Source organism: Scatophagus argus, chromosome 14, assembly GCF_020382885.2.
Source record: "Scatophagus argus isolate fScaArg1 chromosome 14, fScaArg1.pri, whole genome shotgun sequence".
NCBI lineage: Eukaryota > Metazoa > Chordata > Actinopteri > Scatophagidae > Scatophagus > Scatophagus argus.
This window is the reverse complement of record NC_058506.1, coordinates 7,570,025-7,584,413: the sequence shown is the minus strand read 5'-3', so window position 1 is coordinate 7,584,413 and position 14,389 is coordinate 7,570,025. Positions and strand designations below refer to the sequence as shown.

The window sequence follows — 14,389 nt, the reverse complement described above, 5'->3', positions numbered from 1 at the left end:
ACCCCCACCCATTTATTAGTAGATTTATCATTCTGTCACAGATCTATCATATCACTGTTCTGAATTGATGAGTCAAGCATTGCAGTTGTAGTTTTATTTTGAAGTAACACTCTAATTGCAAAGACAAAACTGGTCAATATTTTAATTAGAATGAGATATGGTCTTGCAAAAACACTTTGCAAAACGATGGTATCTTTATCCAGAGTACTGCCCAGAACTCATAACAATAGGTGAGGGTTGAAATGTAGATTGACTGGTGAATTGAAAACTCTGCTTTCTTGCTTAGCTCCCTCTTCACCACCAATGGTCTGGTACAATGTGCATATTAGTGATATGCGATACCACAGATTTTCTTTCTGATCTGATACCAAGGGAAAAGGTGGTATTGCTGATTCCAATACCAATGCTTTTCACAAACGCTAAATGTATTAGGACAGGGAAAATAAAAATTTGTTTATTTCAAATTTTAGCTATGAAATGACACTAAAACACACTTTAATTTGAAAGGGAGTTGTCGGCATACTCAATCCAGGGTAAAACGTTCACTCCATGTAGAGTGGTTTGAAGCTGCCACACATCGCAGGGCTGCTTCCAGATCTTGATTGGTGTGTTCGGTTTGTCCATTGGTCTGTGGGTGGAGACCAGAGGAGAGACTGACCAAGGCACCTAATGCCAAGCAAAAAGCCCACCACAGTTGGGAGGTAAACTGGAGGACTCAGTCAGAAACAATGTCTAAGGGAATTCCATGAAGTTGAAACATCTGTTCAAGCAGGTTAGCAGTGTCAGAAGCAGAAGGTAATTTGGCAAGTGCAATGAAATGTGCAGATGTCAAAAATGTGTCAAGTACTGTTAAGATAATGGTGTTACCTCTTGACGGGGGTAGTCGAGTGACAAAATGTTGGAAATATGAGACCAGGGTCTGGATGATAGAGTCAAAGGATGTAGCAGCCCTGCCGGTGGTAGTTAGGAGGCCTTGCCACAAGATGTACTCCTGGTATCCCTCTCCAACTACCACACTAGAGGGCAAGATGGACTCTGGTGACCTGTCAGAATCAGAGTCAGAAAACTAGCAGGAGGCTTCAGGCTTCACATGGCGGGTCCCAGGCCTGTAGGTAAAAATTAAATTGGCCAAAGAACAATGACCACCTAGCTTGACGAAAGTTCAATCTCTTGGTGGCTTCAATGTAAGAAGGGTTCTTATGGAAATAATATTAAAATTAGCAATTATATAATTACAATTACAGTTTTCAATGTGACTGAATCAAAATTCTTTTAATATTGGTTTGAATAAGATTGTTTTCCAGAGTCACTGGAATTACATGGATAACTGGTATATCTAGTGTTTATCCCTTTGTTTAAGGTTATCAACCTGCTAACACTCAAATAAAGAAAGAAAATGAGTGGCGCTGTACAACGTCCTCTGTTGTCATCTGTGCCAGGTCGAGTTCAAGCAGGTATTGAGGATAACAAACCCAAAAAATTCAACAGGTGCACCAAGCGGCTCAATACTACGATCATAAGGCCTCTGAGGAGGCAAACTGAGAGCCGCGGTACTCTGAGGGAATCCCGGTTAAATTTAACTCCTCACCAAGAAGCTGAGAACTCTTAGGCTTGCTGGGTTCAGGAGAGGGTGCCAACAAATTTACGCTAAGCCATTATTGCTATGGCCAAGGTTATGGTACCAGCAACTGTTTCATGGCACCATTTTTAGCTTGCCATGGTGAAGTTTCAACAAGCATACACAAACATTAAGTATTTGAAGTAAGTAGTAATTGAATGTTACAGTTTTTTAATTTGCCAGTTTAAAAACAGTCTTAAAAAAAAAGTAAAGTCATTATTGATTCTTGGAGAAAAAAATGGAGCAGCGGTGACAAGATGTATTCTAAGGTTGCTGTCCAAAACCACTGCCTCAGAATTATGATCATTAAGTTCATAGTTGTTTTTGCCTCACAATACAATTTTAAGATGGGAAGAGGGAATACTGCGGATAAAAAGGCACAGTACTTCATACGCATAGAGAATTAGGGCAGGACAGAAATGGTAATCAGAAAATTACTTTAAAGGATTACACCTAACATCCAGATATCCTGATCCGCACCGGATAATTTAATCAGGCTCTTGCTCTCGAGACATCTACATGTATAACTGCTGAAGTTGATGGTCTATAACAGAAAAAAGTTACAAATGACCACTGATGAACTAAAGTATTTTTCAGACTTATATAAAGTTATCAAGGATCTTACTTTTTTTTGGTGTAGTCTGCAAATAACAGCAGGCAATTGTCAATTCTGGAGTCTGAGAGCAGTAGAGAACACAGCAGGTATTTAAGTATTAAGCATGTTTTAGATTGCAAAGTGATGTTATATAGGGCGGCACGGTGGTGCAGTGGTTAGCACTGTCGCCTCATAGCAAGAGGGTTCCAGGTTCGAATCCCGGTCTGGGCCCTTCTATGTGGAGTTTGCATGTTCTCCCTGTGCCTGCGTGGGTTTTCTCCGGGTACTCCGGCTTCCTCCCACAATACCAAAAACATGCACATTAGGTTGACTGGCTACTCTAAATTGCCCCTAGGTGTGAGTGTGAGAGTGTGTGGTTGTTTGTCTTTGTGTGTTGGCCCTGCGATTGACTGGCGACCAGTCCAGGGTGTACCCTGCCTCTCGCCCGTAGTCAGCTGGGATAGGCTCCAGCTCCCCCGCGACCCTGACGGATAAGCGGTATAGAAAATGGATGGATGGAAGTGATGTTATATGTAATGTGTTTCTGACAACAGACATCTGAATATTTAACTGCAACAATACTACTACCATATATACCATATTAAAAAAATGTACTGAAGCTCAGTTTTGATATGTTGATGTCATGTAATTTCATGTAGGTTTACATGTTTATTAGGCATATTTATTGATGAGATACGGTAATGGCATGTTAAATAGCAGCAATACATACAGTTTCTGACAGAATATTTATTCTAAATGATTATTACGTGCAGCTTCATAAAATCATCGGTCCATCACCCATTGTTCCTTACATGTAGGCATATAAGAAAGTCTGTTGTGGAGGCTGTAGGTAATCAAGTCCTTGCATCAGATAATGCATATTTTGCAGTTAATTTATGGAACCGTTAAGAATGTTTTTTGGTGGAGCAGTCTTCTGTTTGGCCTTGATTTTGTGACTGTAACTGTCAAACACTGGACTCGATTCTCTGCTTCCTGATTTAGACAGTTCAGAATGTGATTTTGAGTTGACAGGCAATCCAGATCTAAGTATGTTTTGTCTTGAGGTGAAAGAGGTGGGGATCAGGTAAGGGCTGAATCGCAACCAAGGCTGAAGGCTGCGGAAAGAGTGTTTTCTGGACAGTGCAGAGGTTGAAGAACAGGTGGGGAAAGCTGTAGAAATTGCAGTTGGTGCAGCCGTGTAGCGGTATGGATACAACATTCCTCTGAAAGGTGACAGTGAAATTCCCTGTAGGAACAAAAAATCAGTTAATATTCTTAATGATACACCATTTATTTTGTGATCTTCCTGTATTTTCAGAATCAGTTTAAATATTAAACGTAGAGACACAATAGCATTAATTAAAAAAAGTTAGAACACAAGGCATGTTTTTGTGATTTGAATTTCAAAATAATTTTGTCCTAGAATTCCAAATGTTAGCAAATGACATCAATAAGGGTTGCTGATCTTATTCTATCAAACAAAAGGTTACAGTGATATAGACCTGCCTTCTGCAAAGGTCCTACACATAAAAGTGTCATGTTCTTATTTGCAGAAAACGGTTGTGAGTAATGAAGATACCAATTTTCCCCATTGGGTAAATTATAGGGAAAAGTGATAATGATATGCCACCAATAATTATTTGGAATCCAAGATGATGTCAGTTTGAAGCACACAGAGAAGAAATTTGCATCTACTTGTGCTCCTTAAATTCAAAGTTATGTTTGTTTGTGTCCTCTCATCACGTACCTGAGATGCCAGCATGTTCTGGGACAAGTGAAACCTGAAGGGAGATGGAGAGGTGATGCTTTGGGAGGAGAGACCCCCATTTTCTTGGTTATTTACATGAGACAATGAAGAAAACAGATGTCCCATGGTGGAAAAAGCCTCTGGCTTCACTGGCAACTCTCCAGGATGAAACAAGGATGTCTCGAGCTTACAAAACTTTTGGCTGGGCACACTTGAGAAATCCAAAGTCCGATGGTGTCCAACACTGAGGGATGATGAGTTTTGACTTTGCAACGACACAGGCTGGACCTCATCATTGATTTCACTCGGGTGCTGTTTCGAAAAGTCAATCTCCACAGAGCACATGTCATGTGACATTCTCAACATTGTACTTTGTTTTGTTGTGTCCTGATTGTCATTGCTCTTACGGAGAACAGACTTGTTCCACAGTGTCTCCTCACTCTTCTGACTCAAAATACACATATGTTCTGGCCTGGAAGAGCTGGCTTCAGCAATGTCCTCATCTTGTAGATCAATATCTGAATCACTTCCAGTATTGTTTTCATCTGTGGGAAAAATAATTACAGTTGTTATATGTCTTTGGAGCAAAAAGCAAAAAGAGAATACTTTCTGCTTTGTTAATGCTGTTTCTTATTAGAACAGAGTGGGGACAGACGTGACAGATGACTTAATGCTTTAACAGAACAGCACTGTCAAGTTTAGATGTCTGCTGCACAATCTGATATGGTAATGATGAATATATGGATGGGTGGATAGGCTGATGGACTAGATCCTGGAAAATCCTGATGCTGAATTCACCTGGTTTCATAGAAACATTGTCATAAAGACTGCATAATATACATTAAGTTAACTCACCTTGACAGGGTATGGACATCAGAGGGCTGCTCACCAGCTCCCGAGTGGAATAAAAGGGATCACCAGTACTTGGTTGCTCGTATGAGTCATCAGAATCAGCACAGTCCTGGTCTGCCTTGCTTTGGTTCTCATGCAGCAAAGAAATGGTTACCTGATTATTCCTATGAATCACAAAACAGAGATTAGTTAAGTACAGACATTTCCTTTCATATTATGATAAACTCAAATGGTATAAGAAATACCTCTTTTCTCGTCTCCCATTTCCAGTGTCTCTGAATGCTTTGGCAAAAGGATTGTTGTCAATTTTTAGCTGAGTAATCTTATGGAGAAAAATAAAAAATCAGCAAGGTTAGTCATTGCAAAAATACAGGTTCTTGCACAGTACCTGATACAACATCAGTAGAACATCTTTTTTAGGCCCTCTTATCCTAAAATGTACCTGTAACATACAGTAGATATATGTATTTAAATGCAAATTAAAGTCACACTAGGTTGGTTCTGTGTGTGAGTGTGGTTGAAACTGAGAATTGGGTGTAATATATGATGGTTACCTTTTCATTCTGATACGCAGTGACAGCAATGAACTCTGTCTCTGGGAAAACATAAGTCCGGAAGGTGCTGTATGGAAGCTTCATTATGTCATTGGCTCTCACAACATGAAATCTGGGTTGGTATTTATGCATTGAATTCAGAATTGTCTAGAAAAATAAAGAGACCATCAAAAATGAATATTGCTGATAGGTAAATGATAATTGGCTTAAATTATTTTGTTATATTTGATGAAAAATAAACAATGTCACTGTGAACTCATATTGACATGGTCTGTGATAATACCAATTGCAGCCAGTTTAAAAATGGGAGACCAATAACAAGTCCATTGTGCTACAGTTAACATTGAGAATATTGCTACTTACAAATCCATGTTTATCTGAAACATTATTGGTGAGCTTGAGTTTATGAAAAGCAACAGGCTTGCTCATCCACTGCCCTCCTTTGGATGGGCTGTCCGGGTGGATATACATGCGCTTTGGCATCTCTGGGTCAGCCTTCCCTGCCACCATCCAGCTGGAGTTGTGAAATTTATAGCGGCAGTCATCGACAGCAACAATGTCCATCAGCAGGATATACTTTGCTGTTTCATCCAACCCCTTTACCTGCACTTTGAAAGGTGGAAACATCCTCCTGTAGCAGAGTATTAATGAAAAGTGATTCAGTTACGTTAAAATCTTTAACTTCAACTTTTGTCAAGAAAGGAACATTTTTTTCATTTATAAAAAAGAGGATGCTGGAGGAGTTAAACCACTGATAAGACTGAAAAAGTATAATTTTTATATAACTTATATAAACTGAGCAAGAATGTAACAGAATTGTTAAGTAAAAGCGCTTGGCATCTCTGACCTATATTTTTGAGAAATTATGTTGAATGTTGAAAAATGACAGATTAATTGATTATATTATGTGCCTCCTTGTTTCCCTGATTCTTTTCTTCTTTCTTTTCCATATGTCTTAGCTCCTCCCAGCATAGATGTGATAGATAGATAGATAGATATGAAAATCACTTCTAGCTCTACAGAAGTCTAACATATCCCAGAGACCTTTAGTCTAACATAGCTAATTTTTTTGTTTTATTGTTACTATCTTCTAATTTCTATACATATCGGTGTTATTTGCTATGATTGCTCAGGTTATTTCTTTACTTGCTTAATTGTCACCTGCAAAATAATACAGTGTAATCTGTGTGTATGTTGATTGTATTGTAAAATAAAAGAAAAACTACTGTATGATGCCACAACACTTTACATTTAAATTATCCTATTCTAATTACATAGGATAATAATAATAATAATAGCAATAATAATAATAATAATATTGTTATTGCATCTCATATAGTTCATATCATGACATTTAGCAAACCTACTTGAAAAAGAAATGAAAAAAGGAGAAGCCTTTTGGCTTCTGAATAAAATAATAGTTTGTAATGGTTATGATTGATTCAGTAGGGTGCTTTTTATTTTATAAATAAATACCAACTATTGCTGTTGGTGTTTCCATTCCTCCTGCACAACATCAACAGCCTGACCACTTAGGCCAGGAAGAACAAAACAAAGAAAAAAACCTTCTGAGTAGGATAATACACCCATGTTTCCTCGCTCTGAGTTCCTCCAGAAGCTTCCTCTTTCCTCATCTCCTTGAGTTGCACCAACAAGCAGAAAGTTGTGATGCGTATGTGGTAAAAACAGTGACCGTATTAATTTAATCCACACTGATGCCCTTGTTACAGCAATGCTACAGCAGGCTTTTTTTTTCCTAGGGCCGCGATGGCATGAGTAGGGCGGATTATGCCTTTGCCATCCTGAGAGGGAAAAAAAAGAGAAATGTCGCACCCGTTCCGTCCCCTAATCGGAGAGGATACAGACAGTGACAGAGATGCTGTCTCTTCGACTACAACTTAGTGTTAATGGAGCACCTTCTAACAGCAGGACAGTATAAATGATGTCAGTTATGTCAGGGCTCGACAATATCCTTTGTAAGTTAGGCTATGGCATGTCGTAAGAGGAGCAGTCTGTCAAACACTGAGGGGGATCAATTTGCCATCAGTTCGATCTTTTGCACCACAGATAAACACTTTAATTTCCATTCAGCATAACAAGCACTTTACGTTTCAAAATTTAAGCGCAGCTTGCTAATAATACTTAAATACACTTTTATGCGCTGGAATAAGAATAGAATCCGAATAAGAATAAGAATCATCCGATTACGGTCAAGTTTATGGATTTATTGAGCAACAAACATGCACATTATAGTTCACGTACCTTCCTGATTTTGTAATAACCATTTCAGTTCCCAGATTGTGGAATTCACGCCATAAATTCTGCGCGTCCAGTGTGACTTTTGGGTCATCAGCCGGCCCTTCCTCTGGCCGCAGGTCCTCCAATGACAGCGAGTGAACCGGCTGAAGTCCGAGCCCTGCGTGCAGCCCCGCGTCAGTGGCAGCCTGCTCCGACTGAGGCTCGGACAGAGAGGCGGCGTTTGGGAAAGTGTGCGCAGGGAAAAACGGGGGCTGAGAGGCAAAGAAGTTTGACAACGACGAGGCACCTCGACAGTGAGATTGGAAAGGATGGTAAGCCATGGCAGTTGACGTTTCAACCGGATCTCTCATCAGGACATCCGATCTGACAGGTTGATGGGCAAAGTGGAAGCCCGCTCGCTGTTGCAGGCGCACGGACGTCTACATCCAAACTGCAACCTTTGAAAAGTTTTTAAATTTTCAAGCATGGCTAAGAGAAAATTTCCACAAGGATCCAGATACTGAGCCAAAGGCAAGGATGGTACTCAGTGTCCGTTGGAGAGGGCAGCGCACTTTGGGACCATGAGCAAAACCTGGTCTAAAAGCTGCAGAAGAAGTGAGGAAAGAGAACTGTTTACACCAGCACACGCCTGGCCTCTCGGACATGTGCCACACTAACGAGCTAAAAATGTTCACGTTGCTACGTCCTGTCCGTGCTCAGGAGGCCTACAGATTGCTGGGCGTGGTTTCAAGCGCCGGACGAGAGCTCATTTCCATCAAGTCCATCACCATCCTAAGATCACAGGATATCAATATCAGCACAACTAGAACACCACTTACGCCACTGTGTCCGTTGGTAATGCCGACAACAAGATGATATGGACTTTTCGTTGAATTTATGTCTTACATTTAAACATTTGTATTTTAAATTTAAACATTCTGTATTTTGTATATATATTATTTTGTAATAATATAATATTTGTATATTTTGTATATAATATTTTAACTCACATTTTTGTCCTTGTTAATTGAAGAAAAGAATAGAACGTTTGTCCAGTGATGGGGTTAATATTTCTCTCTCTCTCTCTCTCTCTCTCTCTCTCTCTCTCACACACACACACACACACACACAAACACACAAACCATAATGCAATCATTTAGATTGCATTATGGTTTGGATATTCTAATATCATGTTGAAATGCTTTCTGTGGCTTGGACAACTTCTTAGGACTTGCAGAATGATAATTTTGCACTAATTATTGGATTTTAAAATCAGTATTTTATTTTTAACTTTTAAACAATTCTGTACCCTTGGTATACTAGAAATACTAATGATGATAACAATAATAATGATAATGATAATGATTAAAAAAGTTCTGCTAGTCTGCTGCTTTTCTCCTTGCTTTACCAAAAGCTGAACTATAATAAGTACTTGTACAAGTACAAGTACAGAAGCAGAGTGGTGCTTGACAGTTACAAGGCCTCAGACAGGATATATATACATATATATAACTTAACTAAAATGACAGGCACAAGGTTGTCTGTCGAACAGAGCCACTGACAACAACTAAAAGTTTGGGGTTGAAGAGGGGAGTGATGGTGGTGATCTGTCTTTCCTCACCCATCGCTACTGTGATGGATGGTTGACATCCCACCTTTCTTTTCTGGTTTGGCTCCAGTGAAGCACCAGGAAGAAGGCAATGATTCTGAGTGATGGTGTATGAATTTCACCTCTCTGGTCACAGTCCACACCTGGGACAAATTCAGAAGAATGTTAGGACACTGAGGGTTCCTGGCAAGTCATCCAAAGAAGCCAGTAAAGAATGTATCAGATGTGAAGGTTGGGGAGCACTCTTCAGTGACAAATGGGAGGAAGAGGACATGAAGATAACTTAAGTGTGGAGAGATCTCTCTCTGCCCAGTGTTGTCCAGGCTCTGTATGGTCTGGTTTTAAACATGACATAATATTAGTAACATAACAGACAAAACACATGGATCTGTTTAGCTTGACTGTAAAATCCAGGAACTGGGATTAGTGTAGCTCCAAAAGAATTGAACTGCTTTACCATAAAAAGGCTTTTTTATGTATTCAGTTATGAGTTTTCCATTACGCAAAGATATTCTAATCCTTTTATTTTTTCATTACAACATAACAATCTTATGTACATTACGACAACATGCTATATATATGTGTTGCTACATGAAGATGTCTGTCCATGCTTGTCAGAAGTGATTCATGATGGCCAGAGTTAGCCAGAGCTCAGACTTCATACTTTCTGAGCTCCAACAAAATGGAGTGTGAATGTGGTTTATGATATTATGACAAATTATGGGAGATGGTGAGTTCCATTAAAAAGCATCAAAAAGCAAAACATTCCATCATTTTGTTGTAAAAAGGAAAGACAGTTGTGAACTCAGAGGTTAAGACAGAGACCTAGATGGCTTTTCAAGCCTTTGAATTTGTGTGTAATTTAGTGTGAATAGCCTTTTTGTTCAAACACAGATGTCTGAGAGAGACATGTTCTTTACAAGATAAACCTAATGCTGCAGTAATGATTTTTGGGTTGCATTAATTCATTTGTGGTGGTGTGGCAAACACAGACTGCAAGCATCTGGGATTCTGGCCTAATCTAATGAGCGAGGGGAAGAGACACGACTAATCATAAAGAGAGGGCCAAGTCATTGTTCTTACTGCTGGGACTATAAATATTTGGTCTCAAATTTAATCAGGGCCTAACTGACACACTGCAAGAGACGCCAGCCAATTTTACCCTTGTGAATTCTTGGTGCAAAGTGGCATTGGGTCATGGCCTTTGGAAAGAAAGAAGCTTTTGCTCACTAATGGAAATATTTTTTCTTCCTAAACAAGTTAAACATTCGACTGGCAGACAGACTTCTTATTTTGGAAATAGGCCTAATGCGTAGAGCTGACTCCCTGTTTAGGCACTGTTGCAACACCATGACTATGTTTGTTTAGATTTATTGGATTTACAGGAGGATGTATTTTCCAACAAATCCATTTGTCAGACGTTCAGAGGGACTGACGGCCTAACCAACAATGTGCTTTTAAAGCTTTTGCACCCTTATGTTGGTGTGAGGAATGGAATCACCTTAAATTAGATTATCTGATAAGCATCAAAGATTATGAAAATAGGATTAAGAAGTTCAGTTAACACTTAATGCACTTGACCTGTTACTGAACACCGGTGAATTCATGATTGGATCTAACTTGCTGTTTGTTTTAAGTTTCTTCCTTGTTTTTAATTTTTTACATTGTAAAAGAGATTTTGAATTTCAGTAGGAATATTTCTTTTAAAATTAAGGTTTATGTGTGTGGCTTTCAATTTTGAAAGCTTCAAACATAAAGTTTACACAACTTTCTTGTTTTTTTGTTAAATCAAATGCAATAACAGGTCAGAACATGATTTGTAACAAGGGCTTTTATGCAGTAAGATGCTGCATCTCTTGTTGCTTCAGGGTTGCTAGTAAATAATTAACTCTTTGTCTTTTGAAGCCTGCCACTCCTGTGCATTTTATTCTGTTTAAAAGTGTCAGAAACTGTGTTAGAGAGACAAAGACAGCTGGTACATGGCTTTTGTAAATCTGCCTTTTAACACATCTCTCCCCTGTAATTTGGCCTCATCTTTCAGTTTATTTGGAAGTACCAGTGATATTATGAGGACCTTAAGTGTCCACTGTGCATATAACTTCCTATGTTCTTTTTTTCAGAAGGGTCCTTTCATAGCGAAATAAGCCTGACACATCTGTTGATTTGACCTGAGAGGATGAGCACAGCCATGAAGTTGCTATTGTCACTATTACTATTAGTACTGGTTTTATTTTTCAGGTATACTTTTTATTGACATTGAATGCAATGGCATCGTTTCCATCTGGCATCTTTGCCTGCCATGTTCATTCCTCAGAGTATGAATGGTATCCATTCCTAATGACATCAGTTGTGATGCCCAGACAGGTAATGTATGATGATATGCTGCATTCACCCTAGGCTGGACCTGCCTCTGTGACACGGGCATTTTTTGTGCAAAATGCATTATGTGCAATATTAGACAATGGCAGCAGAATGTGGAATGTATGTCTTTGTGGTTTTATGTGTTTCACAGTTTATATAATTTTATTATTTTCTTTTTTATATAGTTGTATTCACTTTTGACACTTGACAATGATTGCGTTCCAATTTCATTATACACGTACAATGACAATAAAGATTATTCTGTTCTATTCTGTTCTGTTCTGTTCTGTTCTGTTCTGTTCTATTCTATTCTGTTCTATTCTATTAGGTGTCTGTCTAAAGTGCTGGAGCTCCTGGTCTATTACAGGATGAAGAGCTCAGTGATCTGAAATCTTAGAGTTAAACTGATGTCTACAAGTCATTTGAGGTGAAGTAGACTATAAATGGATTATTTTCCCTGGTCTTAAGGGAATCTGACTGTTTTATTTAGTTGAAGACCGACTTGTAAATCTTTCATAAGGTGACTTCCGTGTTGTCAGACCGGACTGCCCCGTGATGACCCTTCTTAATGTTGCTTTACAACTCAGGCTGCATCTGTGCCATAGGGACTGACCCTTGATGATCCTTGCTGAGACCCTTGGGAAGATTTTTCTAAAATTAACAAGGTACTTTTCTGCGTCTTGCTCTCCCCCATCCAATCGGATTTCTTCACATCTTTTGAGCAATGTCCATTAAATTTTTGTGCTGTTGTCAACCTTTAAATTGTTTACTTTCTGGGTTGCTTTCAGCTGTCACTTAAACGCTCACCTGTTGCACACTACCGCTACACCTTCGCTTCCAGTATTCCCAGCATGTGGTGTGGCTTAGGTGCACTCCAAAGAGCTTCACAGGAATCCTGCTGTAATTCATGTACATGAAGGTCATGTTCAGTCTCATTCAAGTCATCATTCATTATTGCCATGCAACAGTGGGGAACCTAATTGTCACAAGAAAGCAGTGTACACATGTACACAATCCAACGTCCTTGTCATCTAGTATTGTCTACCAGTGTGCCAAGATCATGTCTGAAGGCAGGGCAGCACCAGACTGCAGTTTTTCTTCAGTTGCACCCTCTCCTCAACTCTTTGCCTACTCTACAGAAGGCTGTGCCAAAGCAAACAGCTTTAAGGTCTTTGCAGATTAGCTGGAGCTGTGTGTTTGTGCATGTGAGTTGCTTGGCTCAGTACAGCAGTCTGCTTTCCTTTACAGGTGGTTGTGTAGAGCATGTGAAAGTGTTAAAAGCAGCAGATGCACTGGCATCGGGAGACAAGGCATTGGACAGCTCCTAAGCTCCAGTATGTCTTTCTGCCCTCACTCTGACCTTAATCCAAACTGAAAAGACAATGCTTTCTAGGAATACAAATGCAATGACTTGAGAGCTGCCTCCATCACCAGCAGGGAATTAGGAATAGGTTGAGTCAACTGTTTCTTTTTACTTCTCCTACCTGTGTTTTTGCATCTGCAAGCATCTGTGCATTTGTGCATTTTGGACAAAAAGCAAACACTCTTGACTTATCTTATTATTAAGTATGGCTTTTAAGAATTTGGATATGTGCATCTGTCTCTTTCTTGCCAGATTTACAGTAGGAATTTCAATCCAAATCAAATTTGCTCTCATTTTCATTCAGGTTTTTTCATTTAGATTTGTAATGCAGCTTGTATTTTTACATTGGAGAATCTGGCTGCAGTTTGTTTGAACACAATAATTTTGTTCTTTTTTTCCCCGCCTCTCACCCATAGTCGGCTGGGATAGGCTCCAGCCCCCCCGCAACCCTGAAGGATAAGTGGTATAGAAAATGGATGGATGGATGGATGTTTGACACTGGTAGTGCGCAAACATATGAGAAACCAACTTACCTAAAAGTTGCTAAAGCTACAACCGCAAAAGTTTTTGTTATTTGGTTTGTAACTTTTTTTAATTTTGTTTTATTTTATTTTTATTGAATTATTAGTGATATAAACATGTTGGCCATGATCATCATCAAGTATCAGGCAATCAAAAGTGCTTATTTTGTTATAAGCCAAATTCTGGATTGGTAAAAAAAAAAAAAAAAAATAGAAATTAAGATAAAGTCATACAAAATACAACAAAATAAAACAATGGGCATGCCAGGGGAAGGAGACTGGTCGACTGCCACCAATTTGAATTGTCTTGGCCCCAGACCAGGTGGGATGAAACTCCCTGACGACCTGGCTCCACCCATCAGGCTCTTAGAGGGAGACGCCTGCTCAGAGGAGTTGTCACAGTTTACCTTTGTGAAGTAATCCTGCATGCTATAAACTTATTTGCATGCAAGAAACAATATGGTTAGTAAGATAATTGGGGATAATTATTATCAATTATCAAATTTTTAAGTAATTTTTTTTTTTTTTTGTTATTTATATAGCACCTTTTACAATCAAAATTGTCTCTCTGTGCTTTACAGAGACCCAGAGCCTGAACCCCCAAGCAAGCAGACAGTGGCAAAGAAAAACTCCCTTTTAACAGGAAGAAACCTTGAGCAGGACCCGGCTTGCAATGGAGAACTATCCTGCTGCTAGTCGGCTGGGTGAAGGGGGGAAGAAGAGGTAGACAGGACAGAGAGGATGAAAGAGAGAGAGAGAAACATACATGCAATAAACATCATACATTACAAAGGACAAATGACAGATTGTTATAATTGGAATTCTGAAAAACTATGTATTGTATGTATTGTATGAATTCAACTGATTTGGAAGAGTACCACTTCCTCTTCATCCGTCTTGATGCCTGCTTCAGTGTTCGGATATTTGAATT

The 14,389-nt window shown here is 39.2% G+C and overlaps 1 protein-coding gene across 1 annotated transcript; it reads right to left on the bottom strand.

The window, feature by feature from the left end:
* Nucleotides 1-2,897: 2,897 nt before the first annotated feature.
* LOC124071248 (T-box transcription factor TBX2b-like) lies at nucleotides 2,898-8,095 on the bottom strand. The gene is made up of 7 exons (XM_046411756.1): nucleotides 7,629-8,095; nucleotides 5,730-5,997; nucleotides 5,367-5,513; nucleotides 5,058-5,134; nucleotides 4,816-4,976; nucleotides 3,961-4,505; nucleotides 2,898-3,459 (listed from the first exon to the last, which is right to left on the bottom strand). The coding sequence occupies exons 1-7, from the start codon at nucleotides 7,973-7,975 to the stop codon at nucleotides 3,103-3,105; spliced, it is 1,902 nt and encodes a 633-aa protein (XP_046267712.1). The 5' UTR covers nucleotides 7,976-8,095; the 3' UTR covers nucleotides 2,898-3,102.
* Nucleotides 8,096-14,389: the final 6,294 nt, after the last annotated feature.

What these genes read in the sequence shown, in the direction of transcription:
- LOC124071248 (XM_046411756.1), bottom strand. Translation starts at nt 7,975, where the DNA reads ATGAGAGATCCGGTTGAAACGTCAACTGCCATGGCTTACCATCCTTTC. An exon ending in GTTATTACAAAATCAGGAAG is followed by an intron (nt 5,998 to 7,628) that starts GTACGTGAACTA and finishes ACTCTGCTACAG; the next exon opens with GAGGATGTTTCCACCTTTCA. An exon ending in AGAACATGCTGGCATCTCAG is followed by an intron (nt 3,460 to 3,960) that starts GTACGTGATGAG and finishes TTGTTCCTACAG; the next exon opens with GGAATTTCACTGTCACCTTT.